Below are 16,723 nucleotides of genomic sequence, written 5' to 3'. Positions count from 1 at the left end.
GTGCCTGGGAAAGATGCCGGGAAGGGGCACAAGGCAAAGGGAAAGGTGTTGAACTCAAAAAGGTCTTGTCAGAATGGTTCGGCAAGAGGGGGTGTTGGGTTTGGAACTTAACTGGTTAAGTTGTTCCCATGATGCCTCAGCATTCTGACGTCAGCTTTAGAAGCTGGGAGGAGTTTCGTTTCTCTGTTCCCCTCTGGTCTCTGAGGGAAGAGGTGGCAGTTTGTCATGGCTGCTGTGAGCCCAGGAGATTCCTGGGGAAAGTCGGAATAAAGGACTGATATTAGACAAACCTGGTCTCTGTCTGTGTTTGTCGAAAGCTAAGTGGAAGCTACGTGACAGTTTCACCGCTGTGTTCAACTCTGCTGAGGCGTGACTGGAGAGCTACTGAAGACGGAGCTGAGTGGCGCAGCTCGGAGGAAGCGCGCCGGGCATAAAGAGCTAATTGTGGATCGTAAATCAATTAGCGGGGGTCACGCCAAACCAATAAATCAATTGAACAAATACCACACACTCTTTTTTAAAAAAATAAATTTTATTTTCCAATTTTTCCCAATAGTTTTTTGACATAAATACAATCCAGTATTTTTCAGCAAATATATGCAAATGCCACAGTCTTAAACTGGCATCAAATAAATTGTAAAGTCAAGCTTTTTGGGGGCGGGGGGGGGGGAATTGCCATGTCAAATGGGTCCTGTGCTGTTTATGGCCTTAAAAGGATGCACCAGGACCCATCTGTATTTCTTAATGACTTTTTATGGTCTCCTGAATGGGCAGTTTGCCAGCAGGGCTGGAATATGGGACGGTTCTCAGCAGTTGTGTACATGAGAAACAGCACTGGCAATTTAAATAGGCAACAAAAACAGACTGGCAGGATGGGGAGAAAGTCAGACTCTTGTGGTTGGCTGAAGTTAGCTGGAACTGGAACTGGGGTGTTCAGCAGCTGCTACCTACGTGTGGGATGTCTGTTTGCCTCCAGTCAGCTTGCCTATTTGAAGGGGGAGGGGGACAAATATTGCAAAGAAAACCAGAACTCAGTTGATTTTGTAGAGAACTCATCCTGGCAGCAGAGCCCCTGAAGCTCTTTACCACTCGGGGAAACAGCAAATGTGTAATCTCCTAGCACACACCTTCCTCCATTAGGGGTGGGCATCAACTGTCTCCCCCCCTTTTGCTTAGTGCTAGACCAGGGGTCAGCAAACTTTTTCAGCAGGGGGCCGGTCCACTGTCCCTCAGACCTTGTGGGGGGCCAGACTATATTTTTTTGGGGGGGGGGAATGAACAAATTCCTATGCCCCACAAATAACCCAGAGATGCATTTTAAATAAAAGCACACATTCTACTCATGTAAAAACACGCTGATACCCGGACCATACACGGGCTAGATTTAGAAGGCGATTGGGCCGGATCCAGCCCCCGGGCCTTAGTTTGCCTACCCATGTGCTAGACTGAGCAGTTTGCATTCCTTCATCCTTAAGCATTTTTAGAAAATTATCTGAAGGCATTTCCTGTTCTGCATGGCAGGTCATGGGTCAGGAATGTTGGGTGGCTGTGAAGGGGCCGCCCATCTCCTGGGCCCAGTGCTCCTGATTCTGAAACAGCTGCAGCCAACATTTCAACTCCCCACCCAGTTTCTATCGGGGATTTAAATGGCGGCTCCCAACCACAGGCAGTGCTTGCCAGCTAGAGCATTGTGTCATGTTACACCCCCAGCATCTGTCACCAGGGTAAAGATGGGGGGGGGGAGGTTAAGGTGAAATACACCAGCATGCAAGTTGTTGTATTTGAACATCATTAATGGATTATAGTATGCTTTGCTGTTTGTCTTATGGTTCAGTTTCCCTGCACCCCCCCCCCCACACAAATGGGTAACACATATATTTGATACATTAAATTAATTTTGTTTTTTTAAAAAAAAAAAAAAAAGACGGCACCTGAACAGGGTAGAAAATCATCCTGGCTTGCTGCTGTGCCTTTTAACAGCATCTTACTCAGCAGAGATCAGCAAATGAAACCTTTTATGTCCTGGAGATAAGCATAATAATCTGCTAATGTCTTTACAGCTACAGTGGTACCTTGGTTCTCGAACTTAATCTGTTCCAGGAGTCCCTTCGACTCCCAAAACTGTTTGAAAACCAAGGCGCAGCTTCCAATTGGCTGCAGGAGCTTCCTGCACTCGAGCGGAAGCCGCACTGGACGTTTGGCTTCCGAAAAGCGTTTGCGAATCGGAACACTTACTTATGGGTTTTCAGTGTTCAGGAGCCAATTTGTTCGACAACTAAGCCATTTGAGAGCCAAGGTACCACTGTATCCATAAAGGCATAAAGGACGGAGATGGTGTACACAACATCACTTGTTTAAAATGCAGCTAGGTCATTTTTTGGCTGTGGAAACATCCACTGGTGTTCAGAACACAGTGTGCACACAGCATTAGCTGCAATCCATATCTTTCCTGCACCCTATCTCTCCCCCCCTAAATAGTGTGTTTTGATGTGTTTCCTCCCAAACCAACTTCGATCCAATATCGATCCAACAAAAAGGACAACCTTGCTGCTTTTTAAGCTGGTAACATGTACACAGTTCTTTTCTCATTTTGGATTCGAAGCTGGGTAAAATACATCAAAACTCAAGATTTAGTAAGGAATGGCAGGACTGATACAAGATAAATATGGATTGTGGCTAATGTGTGTATCCTGCTTTTCAAACCAGCAGTGGGAGTGCACTCTAAACGGAGTAAAGGGAATGTGCGGTTCAGCGAAGGCTCAGACATGGAGGGGACACCTCCAAACTCCAGCATCAGCCAGAGCCGAGCAGCTTTTCAGAGAGCTGCAAGGGGGAGGAAGAATCAGCAAAAAATGCTTTCCCCCTTCCTTCAGCAGAAACACCCCAACAGTGGAACTCTGCTCATAGGAGCTCAAGTTCTAAGCCACATGTTTCAATTTTGCTTGCCGAAAACTGCAACAGGGGAGGGGAACTGCCATAAAATATTTTGGAAACTCCGAGTAACCTTTTTTCATTGGCAGACGTAGGAAAGTTGTGGTGCAGAAGAGAACTTTCCTTCTTAACTTATTGGAAAATTCAGAGTAATTCCAAGCACAGAAACCAGCTCTGTTTTTGTTTTCCTGCCCAGTCCCGAGGCAGATGCTTGAAAAAGGGAAACTCATTTTCTCCTAAGAGTTGTGGCTTCTTATTTCCAGACTTGACATTCCAGAACATAAGGGCTGCTCTGTGCTGTTTGTTTCAAAGTGGGACCTTGTTTCAGGATCACTTTACATGGAAATTTAGTTACTTCATTTTATGAACCAGAGATTCCAGGTAAGCTGTGCGGGAGAGGGGGAGATTTGAACTCGCGTCTCCCCAGTTTCATGCCAACACTCTAATACACTCACCACATTGCCTCTCTTACTTTTGTTTGTCCATCTATGTAAGCATTGTGAGGAGCCAGGGTCAATCTCAGTTCCTAGTGCCTGTGTGAAAAATGCAGCTGCAAGCATTCAGTTTTTTTAATCGTGTGAACACCTTTAGGTATTTAGGCGCCCCTAGGTGTGGAACATTTTACAAGTGCGCCATACAGATCCTTAGATTATATTGAAATTACACAGCTTTAAAAAAAGTTATTCTTTATTGAAAAATAAAAAGGATTTTTGTACCCAGTATAAAATTACAAATGAAAAGAATAACAATTGTTAAAATACACCTGTGAAAAAAAGATTGTACTTATCCTAAACTTAACCTAATACTGTGTTTATAAAGATGATTTCTAAATATTGTTAATTTTGTCCTTGGCAAGTCTACATTTGTACTTGTTTGTCTATTCCCAGTAACAAGGGCTGGTGGACTGGCTGGCTTGGCTCCCACATCTTCTTGCCTGCTTACTCTGAGGCAGCCTTTGCTCCTGGCAACCAGCACCCTCTGGCTGGCCCCAGAGGCCCCATTCGCCTGGGGAGCTTGTGGCCAGGGCTGGTGCAGTAAACGGCTGTGTAAGCCTTTGGGAGGCAGAGATGCAGAAGGGCATCAGAGGAGGGAGGGAAGAAAAGTGGGACGGAGGCCAGGGATGCTTGCAGCACCCCTGGCCATCATTCAAGGCACCCCAGGGTGCCACGGCACACTGGTTGAAAACCACTGGTGTACAGAATGCAGGTTCTCTGCACAAGTTCCCTTTCAAATATTAAATGCAAAAGTGACTGTGCATATGGCTGAGTAGCTGCAGAAGAACAGCCAGAGAAAAGGGAGGGGTTTAATGTTAATAATAACAATAACAATATTTTATTTATTTATACCCTGCCCATCTGGTTGAGCTTCCCCAGCCACTCTGGGGAACACAGCATTAAAGCTTAACCCTTTCTGATGAAAAAAATCCTCCCCAGCAACTTTTCCCCCTGGGAAGGAAGGGTACCCCCCAAAACCTTTTCCTCCCCAGTGGTGGAAAAGCTTGGGTGAGTGCTCAAGGGAGGGAGAGGGAGGGTTTTTAAAAAAGAAAAAGAAAAGTGTTGTTGTTTTAAAAAAATATATGCACAATTGCATCTCCTTTCCAATTCGTTGCCTCAGGGTCTTATTTTTAAAATTCTAATCCACTGCAAAAATAGTCACAGGTCTGGTATGGTGAATTTTTGCAAACTTATTGAGAGTTGGTTGCAGCTGACTAACATTGGTCGATGTGGACAGGCAGGCTCATAAAGAAATGTTTGCTCGTCCCCGTCTCTTAGTCTGTGCTTTGATCCTTGCCTGGGTGTTCTCTGATTCTTTCCCACCCATTGCTTCACTTGGCATACTCTTCTTCAACTTGTCGTTTGGGTTTAATTTTGCATTTTATTTTCTTGGTCTATGACTGTGGTAACTCATTTGTTCACCATTCTTCTGTCTCTATGCCCTTCCTTGTGACAACGTGAACTTTCCCCTCCTTTCCCACCCTGCTCCCACCTGCTCCTAGGGAACATCGGTCTTTGTGATCATCACCAAACTCATTGTGACGAAGAACCAGTTCCAAGGCGTCTGCCCTGATGTAAGCAGGTCGGGCAAGAGAGGGTGAAGGGAGGTGGCCTGGGGCTGTGGTTTCTCCTGCCATGTCTTCCGGGCTCTAGACAAAAAGGGGCTTAGCCTTTGGTGCTTCCCTCCTTAGCTATTCCTTTGAGAAGACTATCCTGCTGGCAGAGGAAGCTTTGCAGCAGGAGCTGTCAGTGGGGTGGGGCAGAGCTGCAGAGCCGCCCTCCTGACGCCACGTAGCTTGCTTGAAGCGGATGTGCTGGGGCACAGTGGCAGCAACGTGGGCACAGCCAATCCGGTGTTCTTGCTGGTGGCAGCTCTGACGTTCCGCACTGGCCTGTTCATTTTGGAGTATAAAAAGCTGCCTTCACCGTCTAGCTCAGAACTGCTCACACTAATTGGCTACATTGGTGGCAGAGAAAGGGGCGGGGTGGAGTTCATGGATTTTATTAATGGGCTCCCTCCAAAAAAGAAATTTAAGGACTGATTGTGAATGAGACAGGGTGAGGATCGGGAGCTAAGATATTCTTAGCTCCCTCAGGAGTCTGAGCATCTCAGAACAGGGGGACAAGGTAACTGGGAACTAATATTGGAAACATTAGAGGTTTCTTCTCTCTGCCCATCTCTTCTCTTTCCTGTTTCATAAATAGCCGGGGTACAAGTGCAAGGGGGACAAAGACTGCAAGAAGCCCGTCCCCACCGCCACAGGAGCAGGTAAGCAACGGACAACAGACAAGGAAGGAACAATGTATAAATGAAAGGCTTGTCTTTACCTTTCATTGTCACTGTGAAATGTATTGGCTTTGGCTCATCGTTGGCAGAATGATCTATACACCATTGACCTACTTTTTTTCATACCCAATGATCTGAGGGCACATGAATGATGCTGTGACAGTCCGGGGGGGGGGGAGGGAGCCAAGCTGGGGCTGGTTGGTACTTGGATTGCTCTGTACAGAATTTTATTTTTAGAAAAATTTCTGGGATGACGGGAAGGATAAATAGTTGGAATGTGTGGAACTTATTTTTCCCACCATACGTTCTTGAGTTGTGTTGAAACAAGACAGGCATCCAGCACAGGAAAAAATGAGGCTTAAAAAGAATAATGTGGCTTTAGAGATTATTTTGATTAAGACTGTCTGCAGGCTCTAGCTGAATCAGCTCCCAAACCAAATCAGGCCAGTTCAGGTTGACCTGGGGTTCAGCCAGGTTGAGGCAGTCATGGATTGCCCCACAGTGGATTGGATGTGCTTGATCAAAAGGCAGGTGGTTGGGTGGCGGCTGAGGAGAGCGTGGAGACTGCAATGGACCCCTTATAATGAGCTGGAGAGTTCCATCCAGTTTTGCTATTTGAGGTGAACTACAAATTCTCAAGTAGTCTTTGAATGAAGACATGGCTTCCTGACATGCTGAGCTTTGCTTTTTTTTACCATGACATTTTCCTGATGGAGTGTTTCCTTCTGCAGGGATCCTGACGGGCCGATGTGTTAATTACAATTCCACTTTCCAGACCTGTCAGATCCAGGGTTGGTGCCCAGCAGAGGTGGACAATGTAAACGTGTAAGTGCTTAGACCATGATTATTTCAAAGAGAAGGAACATTGACCCCACTGTGAACCTTCAATCAGAGCTGGCGCCCTAGCAAACTGACTAATAATAATAATAATAATAAATTTTATTTATATCCCGCCCTCCCCAGCCGAAGCCGGGCTCAGAGCGGCTAACAACAATAAAACAGTACAAAAGTACAGCATAAACAACAGTCTAAAATCATTCGTTATAAAATTAATTAATTCAAGCCACTGGCAACTATTGGGCCAGAGCTCCGCGAAGATTGCCGAGGGAGGGAGTCAGGCTGTGCCCTGGCCAAAGGCCTGGTGGAACAGCTCTGTCTTGCAGGCCCTGCGGAAAGATGTCAAGTCCCGCAGGGCCCTGGTCTCTTGTGACAGAGTGTTCCACCAGATCGGAGCCACAGCCGAAAAAGCCCTGGCTCTAGTTGAGGCCAGCCTAACTTCTCTGTGGCCTGGGACCTTCAAGATGTTTTTATTCGAAGACCGTAAGTTTCTCTGTGGGGCATACCAGGAGAGGCGGTCCCGTAGGTACGAGGGTCCTAGGCCGTATAGGGCTTTAAAGGTTAAAACCAGCACCTTAAACCTGATCCTGTACTCCACCGGGAGCCAGTGCAGCTGGTATAGCACCGGATGAATGTGGTCTCGCAGCGAAGACCCCGTAAGGAGTCTCGCTGCAGCATTCTGCACCCGCTGGAGTTTCTGGGTCAGTCTCAAGGGCAGCCCCACGTAGAGCGAGTTACAATAATCCAGTCTGGAGGTGACCGTCGCATGGATCACAGTGGCTAGGTCAGGGCGAGAGAGGTAAGGAGCCAACTGCTTAGCTTGGCGGAGATGGAAAAATGCCGCCTTTGTTATAGCTGCAATCTGCGCCTCCATGGAAAGGGAGGTGTCGAAGATTACACCCAAACTCTTAACGGACGGTGCTGGCACTAATTGCGCCCCCGCAAGAGATGGGAGTTGTCCCCCCAATCCCATATCGCCCCGTCCCAGCCACAGGACCTCTGTCTTCGAAGGATTTAGCTTCAACCGGCTCCCACGTAACCATCCAGCCACAGCTTCCAAACATCTGGTCAATGTGTCTGGGGCCGAGTCAGGATGGCCATCCATCAACAGATAGAGTTGGGTGTCATCGGCATACTGATGGCAACCCAGCCCAAAACTCCGAACAAGCTGGGCGAGGGGGCGCATAAAGACTAGTCAAATAATGCCCAGCAGACCCGCCAACTCTTGTCTTGAGGCCAAAAATGTCCTTGCGTAGGTGGTGGCTTAGCTTTTCCATTCGTTTTAATCTGACATGGAAGGACAGGATGGTTCTTTGACAGTTATCCCAGTACTGATCCAGTGCCTTCTTAAGACTTCCAGCTGCAGGTGACTTGAGCATCATAACCAGGCCCCAACTGGTGGATGCATGAAATGTCTTAGTGCCTCACAGACAAGTATAGGCTTGTTCCTGATTTAAAATGAGGAAATCCCCCATATCTTATTTCACCTGGTTATTTCATTTGATTAAAAGGTGGTGATGTGGTCATATCCTTCACCACATCTGAGGCAGCAGTCTTCTTCAGGAGGTCAGGACATGCCCCACTGAAAGCACAGACAGCCCCTGTCCTCCAACGAGGGAAATGGCTAGCGGGGCTTAGGAGGAATAGCCAGGAGACATTTGCCACTTGAGGCAGTCCCCTCACTTTGCCTAATGGCTGGGCCAGCCCTGCAGTACTCCGCCCTGTTCCAAATGATCAATTTCCTTTACTTTTCTCCCTGCAGACCTGTCATGCTAGAAGCAGAAAACTTCACCCTCTTCATTAAGAACAGCATCCGTTTCCCCCTGTTCAATTTTGAAAAGTGAGTAAAGGGGCTCCAGCCTATAAACCTGAGTGGGGATGGCATTCAGGAATGTGGCTCCCGATACACTTGGTCTGAAAGCTGCCCTCTGGAAATTCCCCTTGGCCAGAGGTTTCCTCATCCCGCTGGAATTGTCTTCTCTGACAGTTGCAGGAGGGCTCCATGCAAAGGGTGGGAAGTGGTGGCACCGACTGACAGTGGCTGGGCTGCAACAGGCCTCCTGGGCCATCAAACCAGTCTGCAGCATAGGGCAGGGACAGGGAACCGTGTGGCTCTCCTCCCACCCCCACCAATACTCCTGGACTCTAGTTCCCATCAGTCCCAGCCAGCATGCCCAGTAGTCAGAAATGATGGGAACTGTATCCCAACAACACCAGTTCCCTATCTGCAGCATAGGCATAGCCACTGGATGGCATTTGGCTGAGTATGTCATCTCTGTCAAGCACAGTCTGATGCAGATTCACAAATCTGGTGGCCACCAGGTGATGGGAATTGTAGTCTGAAACACCTGGAGGGCATGGCTAATGTGCAGTGTAGTGGGTGCAGGTTGCATGTCAGCAAAGCAGGCTCCTCCACACCAATATTATTCTTTCCTCCCTAGAGATACAGGTTTGGGTTGGGGGTTTTTTGCAAACAGTAAGAATGTGAATTGTGCCAGCAAGCATCTGTGGAGAAGAAGAAAGAGAGAGAGAGAGAGAGAGAGAGAGAGAGAGAGAGAGAGAGAGAGGCCCCTATAATGACCTCTCTCCCTTATAATGTCTCCAAGCAAGTTATTTTTATTTATTTTATTTCATAAAATTTATATATTTAGCATTTATTGATTGTAAGGTGAAACCTCAAAGCAGTCCATATTGACTCTGCATTCCCCTTGGCCACTGGGGAGAGTCAGGGCTCGCTGTTTCATTGTCAAGCAAGTTGTGCCACAGAATTAGACTGGGAAGGTTCAGAGAGCAGCTCACACATCCCCTAGCAAACCTTGCAGTTCTTCTGGCTGGTCTCTTTCACCCTGTGATGGCTGTGGCTCTAGTGTCACCTCCAATTACTTCTAGGTGAAGGGAGCAGTAGGGCAGGCTCCTCAGACCAAGTTGCATTGCGCCACCAAGCCCTGACTTTTCTTGCCTCTGACTTTCCTCACTCTCTTCATTTGGGGCTCAGCAGTTCTCATCTTAGTCTGACTTGCTTTGCCTCCTTCCCAGGGGAAACCTCCTACCCAACCTCACAGCTGAAGATATCAAGAGATGCCGCTTCAACCCAGTGGAGCAACCCTTCTGCCCCATCCTGCGCCTTGGGGATATAGTGAAATTTGCTGGGCAAGACTTTGCCCAATTGGCTGACACAGTGAGTATTACTGCTGCCAATACGAAACACTAGGATGGGTGCTCTGTGGCTGCTGTGGGGTAGTGGCCAGGATTGCAGTTTTGAGCATTGGAAGCCTAGTTTCTGACCTGAATCTCCCCCTCAGCTGCGATGCTTTCTCAGTGGTCTTGGGAACTCACTGATACACAGTCTGTCCTACCTTGCAAGGCTGCTGAAATTCTAAAGTGCAGCTCTGATCAACTTAGAACATCACAACCATTGAAATTAATGGTGCAACAGTGGTACCAGGATGAAAGCATTTGCAAACAGAGATTGCAGGGACCACAGGTATGGGGTTAGGGTAGATAACTTTATGGTGATGTTCATAAGATTACACCCCTGTACTTTGGAGATGCCACTCCTCAGCCCCTCCAAATAGAGCTCTGAAACCCTGGAGAGCTGCTGCCACTCAGTGCGGACAATATTGAACTTGATGGACCACTTTCTGGAAACTTGGGTGCAACTCAGCTAACAGATAGTGTAGGAATCTGGAGGTTGCTTACTCTAGCTCTGTACCTTTGATCTCTATGCTGACTTTTCTATCTTTTGGTATTAAGGCTGATATCCTTAAGCTGCATCCTCTCTAACTTTCACCTCCCTCTCCCTCTCCTCTTTTGGACCTAGAGATGAGAGGTCAACAAAAGAAGCAAGCATATTATTTCTCCAGCCTAGTTAGCTTAAAACTAGAACCTCTACCCTACCCAAGTTATGTGCTTCCCATAATAAAATCATTTGCTACTTTTCCTCAACAAGGGTCTCTGTGTGACCATAACAGGCAAACCTGCACACTTACAGTTATAAGCTGTCTCATTTCCATTACTGGTGGTCTCTGTCTCTGTGTAAAGCAGATTCCTATCATCCTAATGGATCCAGAATAGCTACCACTCATTCACAATCCATTGGTAGCCAGGATTAGAACCCCTCACACCATGTGTAAGCATGAATTAAAAAGATGGTGGTGGGGAAAACCCATCCTTGTACTATACAGTGGTACCTCAGTTTTCGAACGTAATACGTTCCGGAAGAGCGTTCGAATTCTGAAACGTTTGAAAACCCAAAACTCAATACGGAAGCCTTAATACAGAAAACACAATATGGAAAACAGTACGGAAGCTGCGTGGCATGTTCGACTTCCAAGGTGCATTCGAAAACTGAAATGTTTGTCAACAGAGACGTTCGGAAACCGATGTATCACTGTATTTTAGTGACCCTAATTTGCACAATAAAATAATTAAAGACCACAGAAGCATAATATAATTAGTATGACATGATCTTGGGCCACCTGCCTTTAGACCTGTCTGTGAAGTTCCTTGTCCCTGCTTAGTGGCCAGAAACTCCCTGCTCAGCTTGTAGGGAGATTTTGCCTGAGGGTGTGTTTTTCTGCACAGGGTGGAATAATAGGGATCAAGATCGGATGGGTGTGTGACCTGGACCATTCTTGGGATCGCTGCGTCCCCAGCTATTCGTTCAACCGGCTTGATGGTGTCTCTGAAAAGAACAAAGTCTCTAATGGATACAATTTCAGGTAAGTGTGGAGCTTTTCAGTCCTCAATCAAAACCAGTGCTCGGAATCCCTTCCCCTGTTGCAATGACTTGGTAAATTAAGATTCCTCCCCACATTCTCACCCTTGCTGTGGCTTGTGAACATGCTGTCCTGTGCACTTTCGCGCCCACCCACACATCTTCCACCTGCTTTCCCCCCGGTGCAGATACACCAGAGGCAGCCCTCATTATATATGACTTTTCAGCTGCAGAACTCGTCTCGCACATAAGACACATCTGCTCTGTACATAAATGCAGGTGTCCTTACTCTGCCAGCCACACACAGAGAACAAAGGGGAAGAATGGCAGTTCAGTAGCAGAGGGCACAATTTGCATGCAGAAGGTGCCTGGTTCAACCCTTGCTATTTCTAGGTGAATTATCAGATAGGTGAAAGAAAGAAAAATATGTTTGAGAATTTGAAGCGCTTCTGTCAGTCAGAATAGACCAACAGTCATCAATATTTTGAGACCTGGGACCCACCTTTAACCCAGACTTGCATTTGACACCCATTTCTTATCCTTTTTACCACATATTTTGTATGATAGTTGTGCCACTGTTGCAGCCCATCTTAGTTCAGGCTGTGAGAAAGCACTGTTTCATGACACACCCACAGCAGACCAATGGAGTAGAAGGTATTGAGCTAGCAAATTATTAGTCTAGCAAATTTTGAAACAGCTTCCTGTGTATTTGGGGGTCCCAGCACCTTTAATTGTTTCATTTATTTCTCAGGGTGCGATAGGAAGTTTTGTCACCATGTACTTGTGTGTTGAGGCACTCGGGGTTCTACCCAACGAAGTTGCCCATTTCCCCAAAGACTTTTGCTTGTGCAACAGAACTTCTCCTCCCTCTCCCTGTACACCCACCCATTCTGTCCCCTTAACCTTCTAGAGCACATGGGAAGTAGAGAGGGAAGGGAAGTCCTTGTGTGAACAGGATGGCTCTGTTGGACACAACCCACAGTTTGCAAGTAACAGCCTTAGTGCCTTCTAGCTGCTAGCTGGCAAGCTGGCAAGCATTCTATTGCAGGTTCATAGCCTTCCGACTCTCCTCTTCTACTGTTACAACCATCCAATGGCACCTCACCATTATGTTTACCTTGCATGGATGTGTATGTACATGCAATCATGTGTTTGCTGTCGGCCTAAACAGACCCATGGACTTGTGTGTCCCCCTTTCCCTCGCCCACAGATATGCCAAATACTACAAGCAAGAGAACGGCACAGAGTTCCGCACCCTCATGAAAGCCTTTGGCATTCGCTTTGATGTTCTGGTATACGGGAATGTGAGTGGCACAGGGCAACCGTGAACAGAAAGCAATGGCTAGGCAGAGGCCTGATGGGATATGGTGGGAGAGAGTTAAATCTTAACTAATGCCCAGGGAGTTAAAAGCCCAGGTCCTTATGCATTTACAAAGGTAATATGTCTTGCAAGGGGTACTTGTAGCACAATCCTATACATGTCTATCCTGATGAGCCTCATGAAATTCAAGGGAACATACTTCCAGGTGTCCAATTGTAGGATTTCAGCTACAGTATTTTAATGAAAGGAATCAGGTTGATCCAGACTGAGGCTGCAGTCCTGACCATGTCTATTCAGAAGTAAACACTACTGAATTCAGTGGGATTTACTAGCAGTTTGGAAGCACGTCAAAGTGCAAGTAGATAAATAGGTACCACTCTGGCGGGAAGGTAAACAACGTTTCCGTGTGCTGCTCTGGTTCGCCAGAAGCGGCTTAGTCATGCTGGGCATGTGACCCAGAAGCTGTATGCCGGCTCCCTCAGCCAATAAAGCGAGATGTGCGCAGCAACCCCAGAGTCATCGGCAACTGGACCTAATGGTCAGGGGTCCCTTTACCTTAAATGGGGTTAGGATCACAGCCCAAGTTAGTTGAAATCAGAAGAGCAGCTTGGGGGGGGGCGTTTTTAATGAATTCTATATTAACGAAATATAAAGTAAAACAGTGCTAACAGAAAAGAATCTCTAAAGTAAATAAGAAGTGGCAACGTTAAGATCGCGAAGGATATGCATACATTCAAAAATTATTCTTTCAAAACTTCACAAATAAAACCCATCTTTTCACAAATATGTTCAGATGCTGCTAGTTACCCACTCTTCTGTATTATGTTAATTAATCAATAATTCCATATTGAATTATTATTGTGGAACTGTGGATTCTTGACCATCAAAGTGACACCAGTGGCCATGGCAAAGATGGTAACCTGGAATGATTAAGATGACAATGGCATCCATGACTGTGGCCCTTCTACAGAGAGCTACAAGCTAAGGTAGAGGTGCTTTCATGAATAGCCCAAGAACGCCTTTCACAACTGGAGGGGGAGCCATTTTGGTGGTATCACAGTTCGCTGACATTTATTCCAATCCTCTGATTCTTCAAGGAGAACCGCTTTTGGTATGCTAACTTTGCCTTTTGTTCCCTCAGGCTGGGAAATTCAACATCATCCCAACCCTCATCAACACAGTGGCAGCCTTCACGTCTGTTGGGGTGGTAAGCATTTTGGATTGCCCAAGCTTTTGTCATGTCTTCTCTCCTTTCATTATTTAGTCCAAAGAACTGGTTGGATTTCACCATTCATGGGTTTTAGGTCTCAGAACTTCACACACCTGATTAGGACAAGGTTCTCTAGAGCAGTGTGGACACTTTTTTAAGCCCAAGAGCTACATTTCCTTCTGGACAGCCAGAGTGCTCTTGTCCTTCCTTCCTGCTTGCAAACTTCCCACAGGCATTTGGCTGGCCACTGTGGGAACAGGATATTGGACTAGATGGGCCATTGGCCTGATCCACCAGCCTCTCTTTATGTCCGTATGGATTCTCCGACTGGGGAGGAGAGTGGAAAGTGCTGGATTTTAGGAAGCTCCGGAGGATCAGGGATTTGAGCTTCTTTTTGGACCGGAAGCTTTTTCTAATTTGAAAATGTCGATTAATGCACCAGTCAGTCCGTTATGCCCAGAGTTGCTTCTTCTGCTGTACCATTTTGCCTGGCCACTTTTCCTGTGAGAGGCCATCTCACCTCTTCTCTTCTCACTTCAGGGGACAGTCTTGTGTGACATTATTCTCCTCAACTTCCTGAAGGGAGCAGATCAGTACAAGGCCAAGAAATTTGAAGAGGTGGGTCTCTACAGTACACAGTTAAGTTCATTGCCAGCAAAAGTACCCCCATGCCAGTAGACCTCAGCCTTTTCAGACCAGGACCCTCTTATGGTTGTAGTGCTGCTGTTGTAACCCCTCTTATATCAAATGATGACCTAGCAGTGCATCTTGGCCCACCAGCTGAAAATCAATTATAGTCGACTGTGCTCGCTATGAGGAAAACTCCCCTCTACTCCCCTTGTTACCTCCGCCCCCAGCCTTGTTCACACGTAACACTGAACCAAACCATGACTCAGTGTAAATAAGAAAGTGTGCTAATGCACACTTAGAACACTATGGCCTCTTCCTTCTTCCCTGCTCTTGCCCTGTCACAAGGAGCTAAGTCACAGTCTGCAGAGTAGAGCATGAGAAGAAATGTTCAGAATTGTGCAAGCTAGTGTGGGGCAGGGGTTCGAGTGTTGGGCTAGGCCCTAGGAGACCCAGGATCAAATCCCCACTTGGCAATGAAGCTCATTAGGTAACTTTGGGCAAGTCACTGTGTCTTGGCCTAACTTAGCCTCTCTGGGTTGTTGTGGGGAGAACCATATATGCCACCTTGAGCTCCTTAGAGGAAAAGTAGGATATAGAGGTAATAAATAGGAATAATAATGATTCCTCTACAAAGGTAACAGCTTTCTGTCTCTCTCCGCACCCAGGTGTCAGAGAAAGTGTTGCATCCAGACACTTCTGGAAGCCCCATTTACCAGAACAACCAGACCCTGGGACGTCGTTGTGAGGAGAAACAGTCAACTGATTCAGGCACCTTCTCAATTGGACTCTAACAGACAGACATGTGAAGAGGACATTAACAAATTTCCTACATTGCTCTGCTGTCATGGGTGCTGCCCCACATAACAGCCCTTCACTTTGGATCCTTCTGTCACATCGCACCACTGGGGTTGAGGGAACTGGTTGGTTCGTTTCAGTTTACTGTGTGCTTCCCAATTCTCTCTCTCCCCCTCTCTGTTTTTTTCTCAGTTTCACATCATGGCCCACCTCTCCCAGGGAAGCTTGTGAGTCTTAACTTGTCAGAGACTCATATCCCCTCTCACCTCTTCCTTGAGAAAATAGCCACAACAAAAAGTGTTACTTAAAGAAAAGGAGATTCCTGGGTCACCAACACCAGTGCATTAAAAGTGGGTGTGGGATGATCATCCAAAAAAACTCTTAAGGGTTCCAGTAGAACTGGAAAATGTATCAGTGGAAAACCGCTTTTCACACCAAACCCATGAAACTCAGGTTCACTATGGGATGGCATGACAGCAGCAGCATCAAATCTCCACCTCGTGAGCTGAGCTGTACCATGTGGTGACATTACACAGGAACACCTAAAGTCCCAACTAGACCAGCATCCTTGTTTCACAGTGGCCAGACAGATGCCTGTGGGAAGCACACATGCAGGACCTACATGCAGCAGTCCCCTCCCCACTTGGGAATTACACTAACAGGAATACAGGGGCAGCCAGTGGAGGTTGGACAGAGCCATGATGGCTAGCAGCCATTGATAACACTCACCCTCTTTTAAAGCCATTCAACTTGGTACCATCATTACATCTAGTGAGACCAAATGTCATACTTTAACTGTGCAGAATGGAGAAGTTCTTCCTTTTGTTTCTCCCAAATTTTCCAATATTTAACTTACTGGATGGCTGAGTTCTAGTATTATGAGAGATGGAGAAGTTTTCTCACATGACCTTTGTGTTGATCCATGTGACAGTATTTTATGCAGAGATGGAGAAGTTTAAAACACTGTCACATGGATCAGCACAAAGGTCACGTGAGAAGGTGGTGGTTGGGGAGCTTTGACCACTCCTTCGCCTACCAAATGGCCAGGCCTTTTGGGCAAAGTGATGGAAGTTTCTGAATAAAAATAAAAATGCATGCGTAATCTATGAGGCAAGAAAACATGGATGTGCTGTAAATAGTGGTGGGTTTGTTTGTTTTTCATTCTGTGACAACGCCGATAGGTACTCCCTACTCCAAGAGCAGTGGAGACAATACAGCCTTTGGATGAGAGAGAGCCAGAGACTTACGATGTCTAATATTGGTTCCATTTTCAAATGTAGAAGCAGGGTCCAGTGGAAGAAAGTCGGCCCCTGCAGCAGACACCACAGCTCCTAATCCTACATCAGGTTCCCCAAAGGAACATTAAAAGCTGCCTTATACCTAGCTAGATCACTGGTCCATCTAGTCCACTACTGTCTTCATTGCTTTGCAGTAGCTTTCTGAATTTTTTCAGATGTGAATCTCTCCCCGCCCTACCTGGAAATTGAACCTTCGACGTGCA

The 16,723-nt window shown here is 46.6% G+C and overlaps 1 protein-coding gene across 8 annotated transcripts in view; it reads left to right on the top strand.

The window, feature by feature from the left end:
- Nucleotides 1-15,525, top strand: part of P2RX3 (purinergic receptor P2X 3) — a 32,199-nt gene extending 16,674 nt beyond the window's left edge. For 6 of the 8 annotated variants that reach the window (XM_080994868.1, XM_080994872.1, XM_080994869.1 and 3 more), the window contains 10 exons: nt 4,928-4,999; nt 5,631-5,694; nt 6,444-6,537; nt 8,312-8,389; nt 9,586-9,727; nt 11,134-11,270; nt 12,477-12,570; nt 13,729-13,794; nt 14,338-14,415; nt 15,093-15,525. In XM_080994868.1, the coding sequence (XP_080850994.1) occupies nt 4,928-4,999; nt 5,631-5,694; nt 6,444-6,537; nt 8,312-8,389; nt 9,586-9,727; nt 11,134-11,270; nt 12,477-12,570; nt 13,729-13,794; nt 14,338-14,415; nt 15,093-15,218 (951 nt within the window). In that variant the 3' untranslated portion in view covers nt 15,219-15,525. The other 2 variants (XM_080994873.1, XM_080994867.1) reach the window with 2 other exon arrangements.
- Nucleotides 15,526-16,723: the final 1,198 nt, after the last annotated feature.

Source organism: Podarcis pityusensis (assembly GCF_964106645.2).
Source record: "Podarcis pityusensis genome assembly, chromosome: 1".
Taxonomy (NCBI): domain Eukaryota; kingdom Metazoa; phylum Chordata; class Lepidosauria; order Squamata; family Lacertidae; genus Podarcis; species Podarcis pityusensis.
Note: the sequence above shows the minus strand (reverse complement) of the source record. Positions and strands in the feature narration are given on the sequence as shown.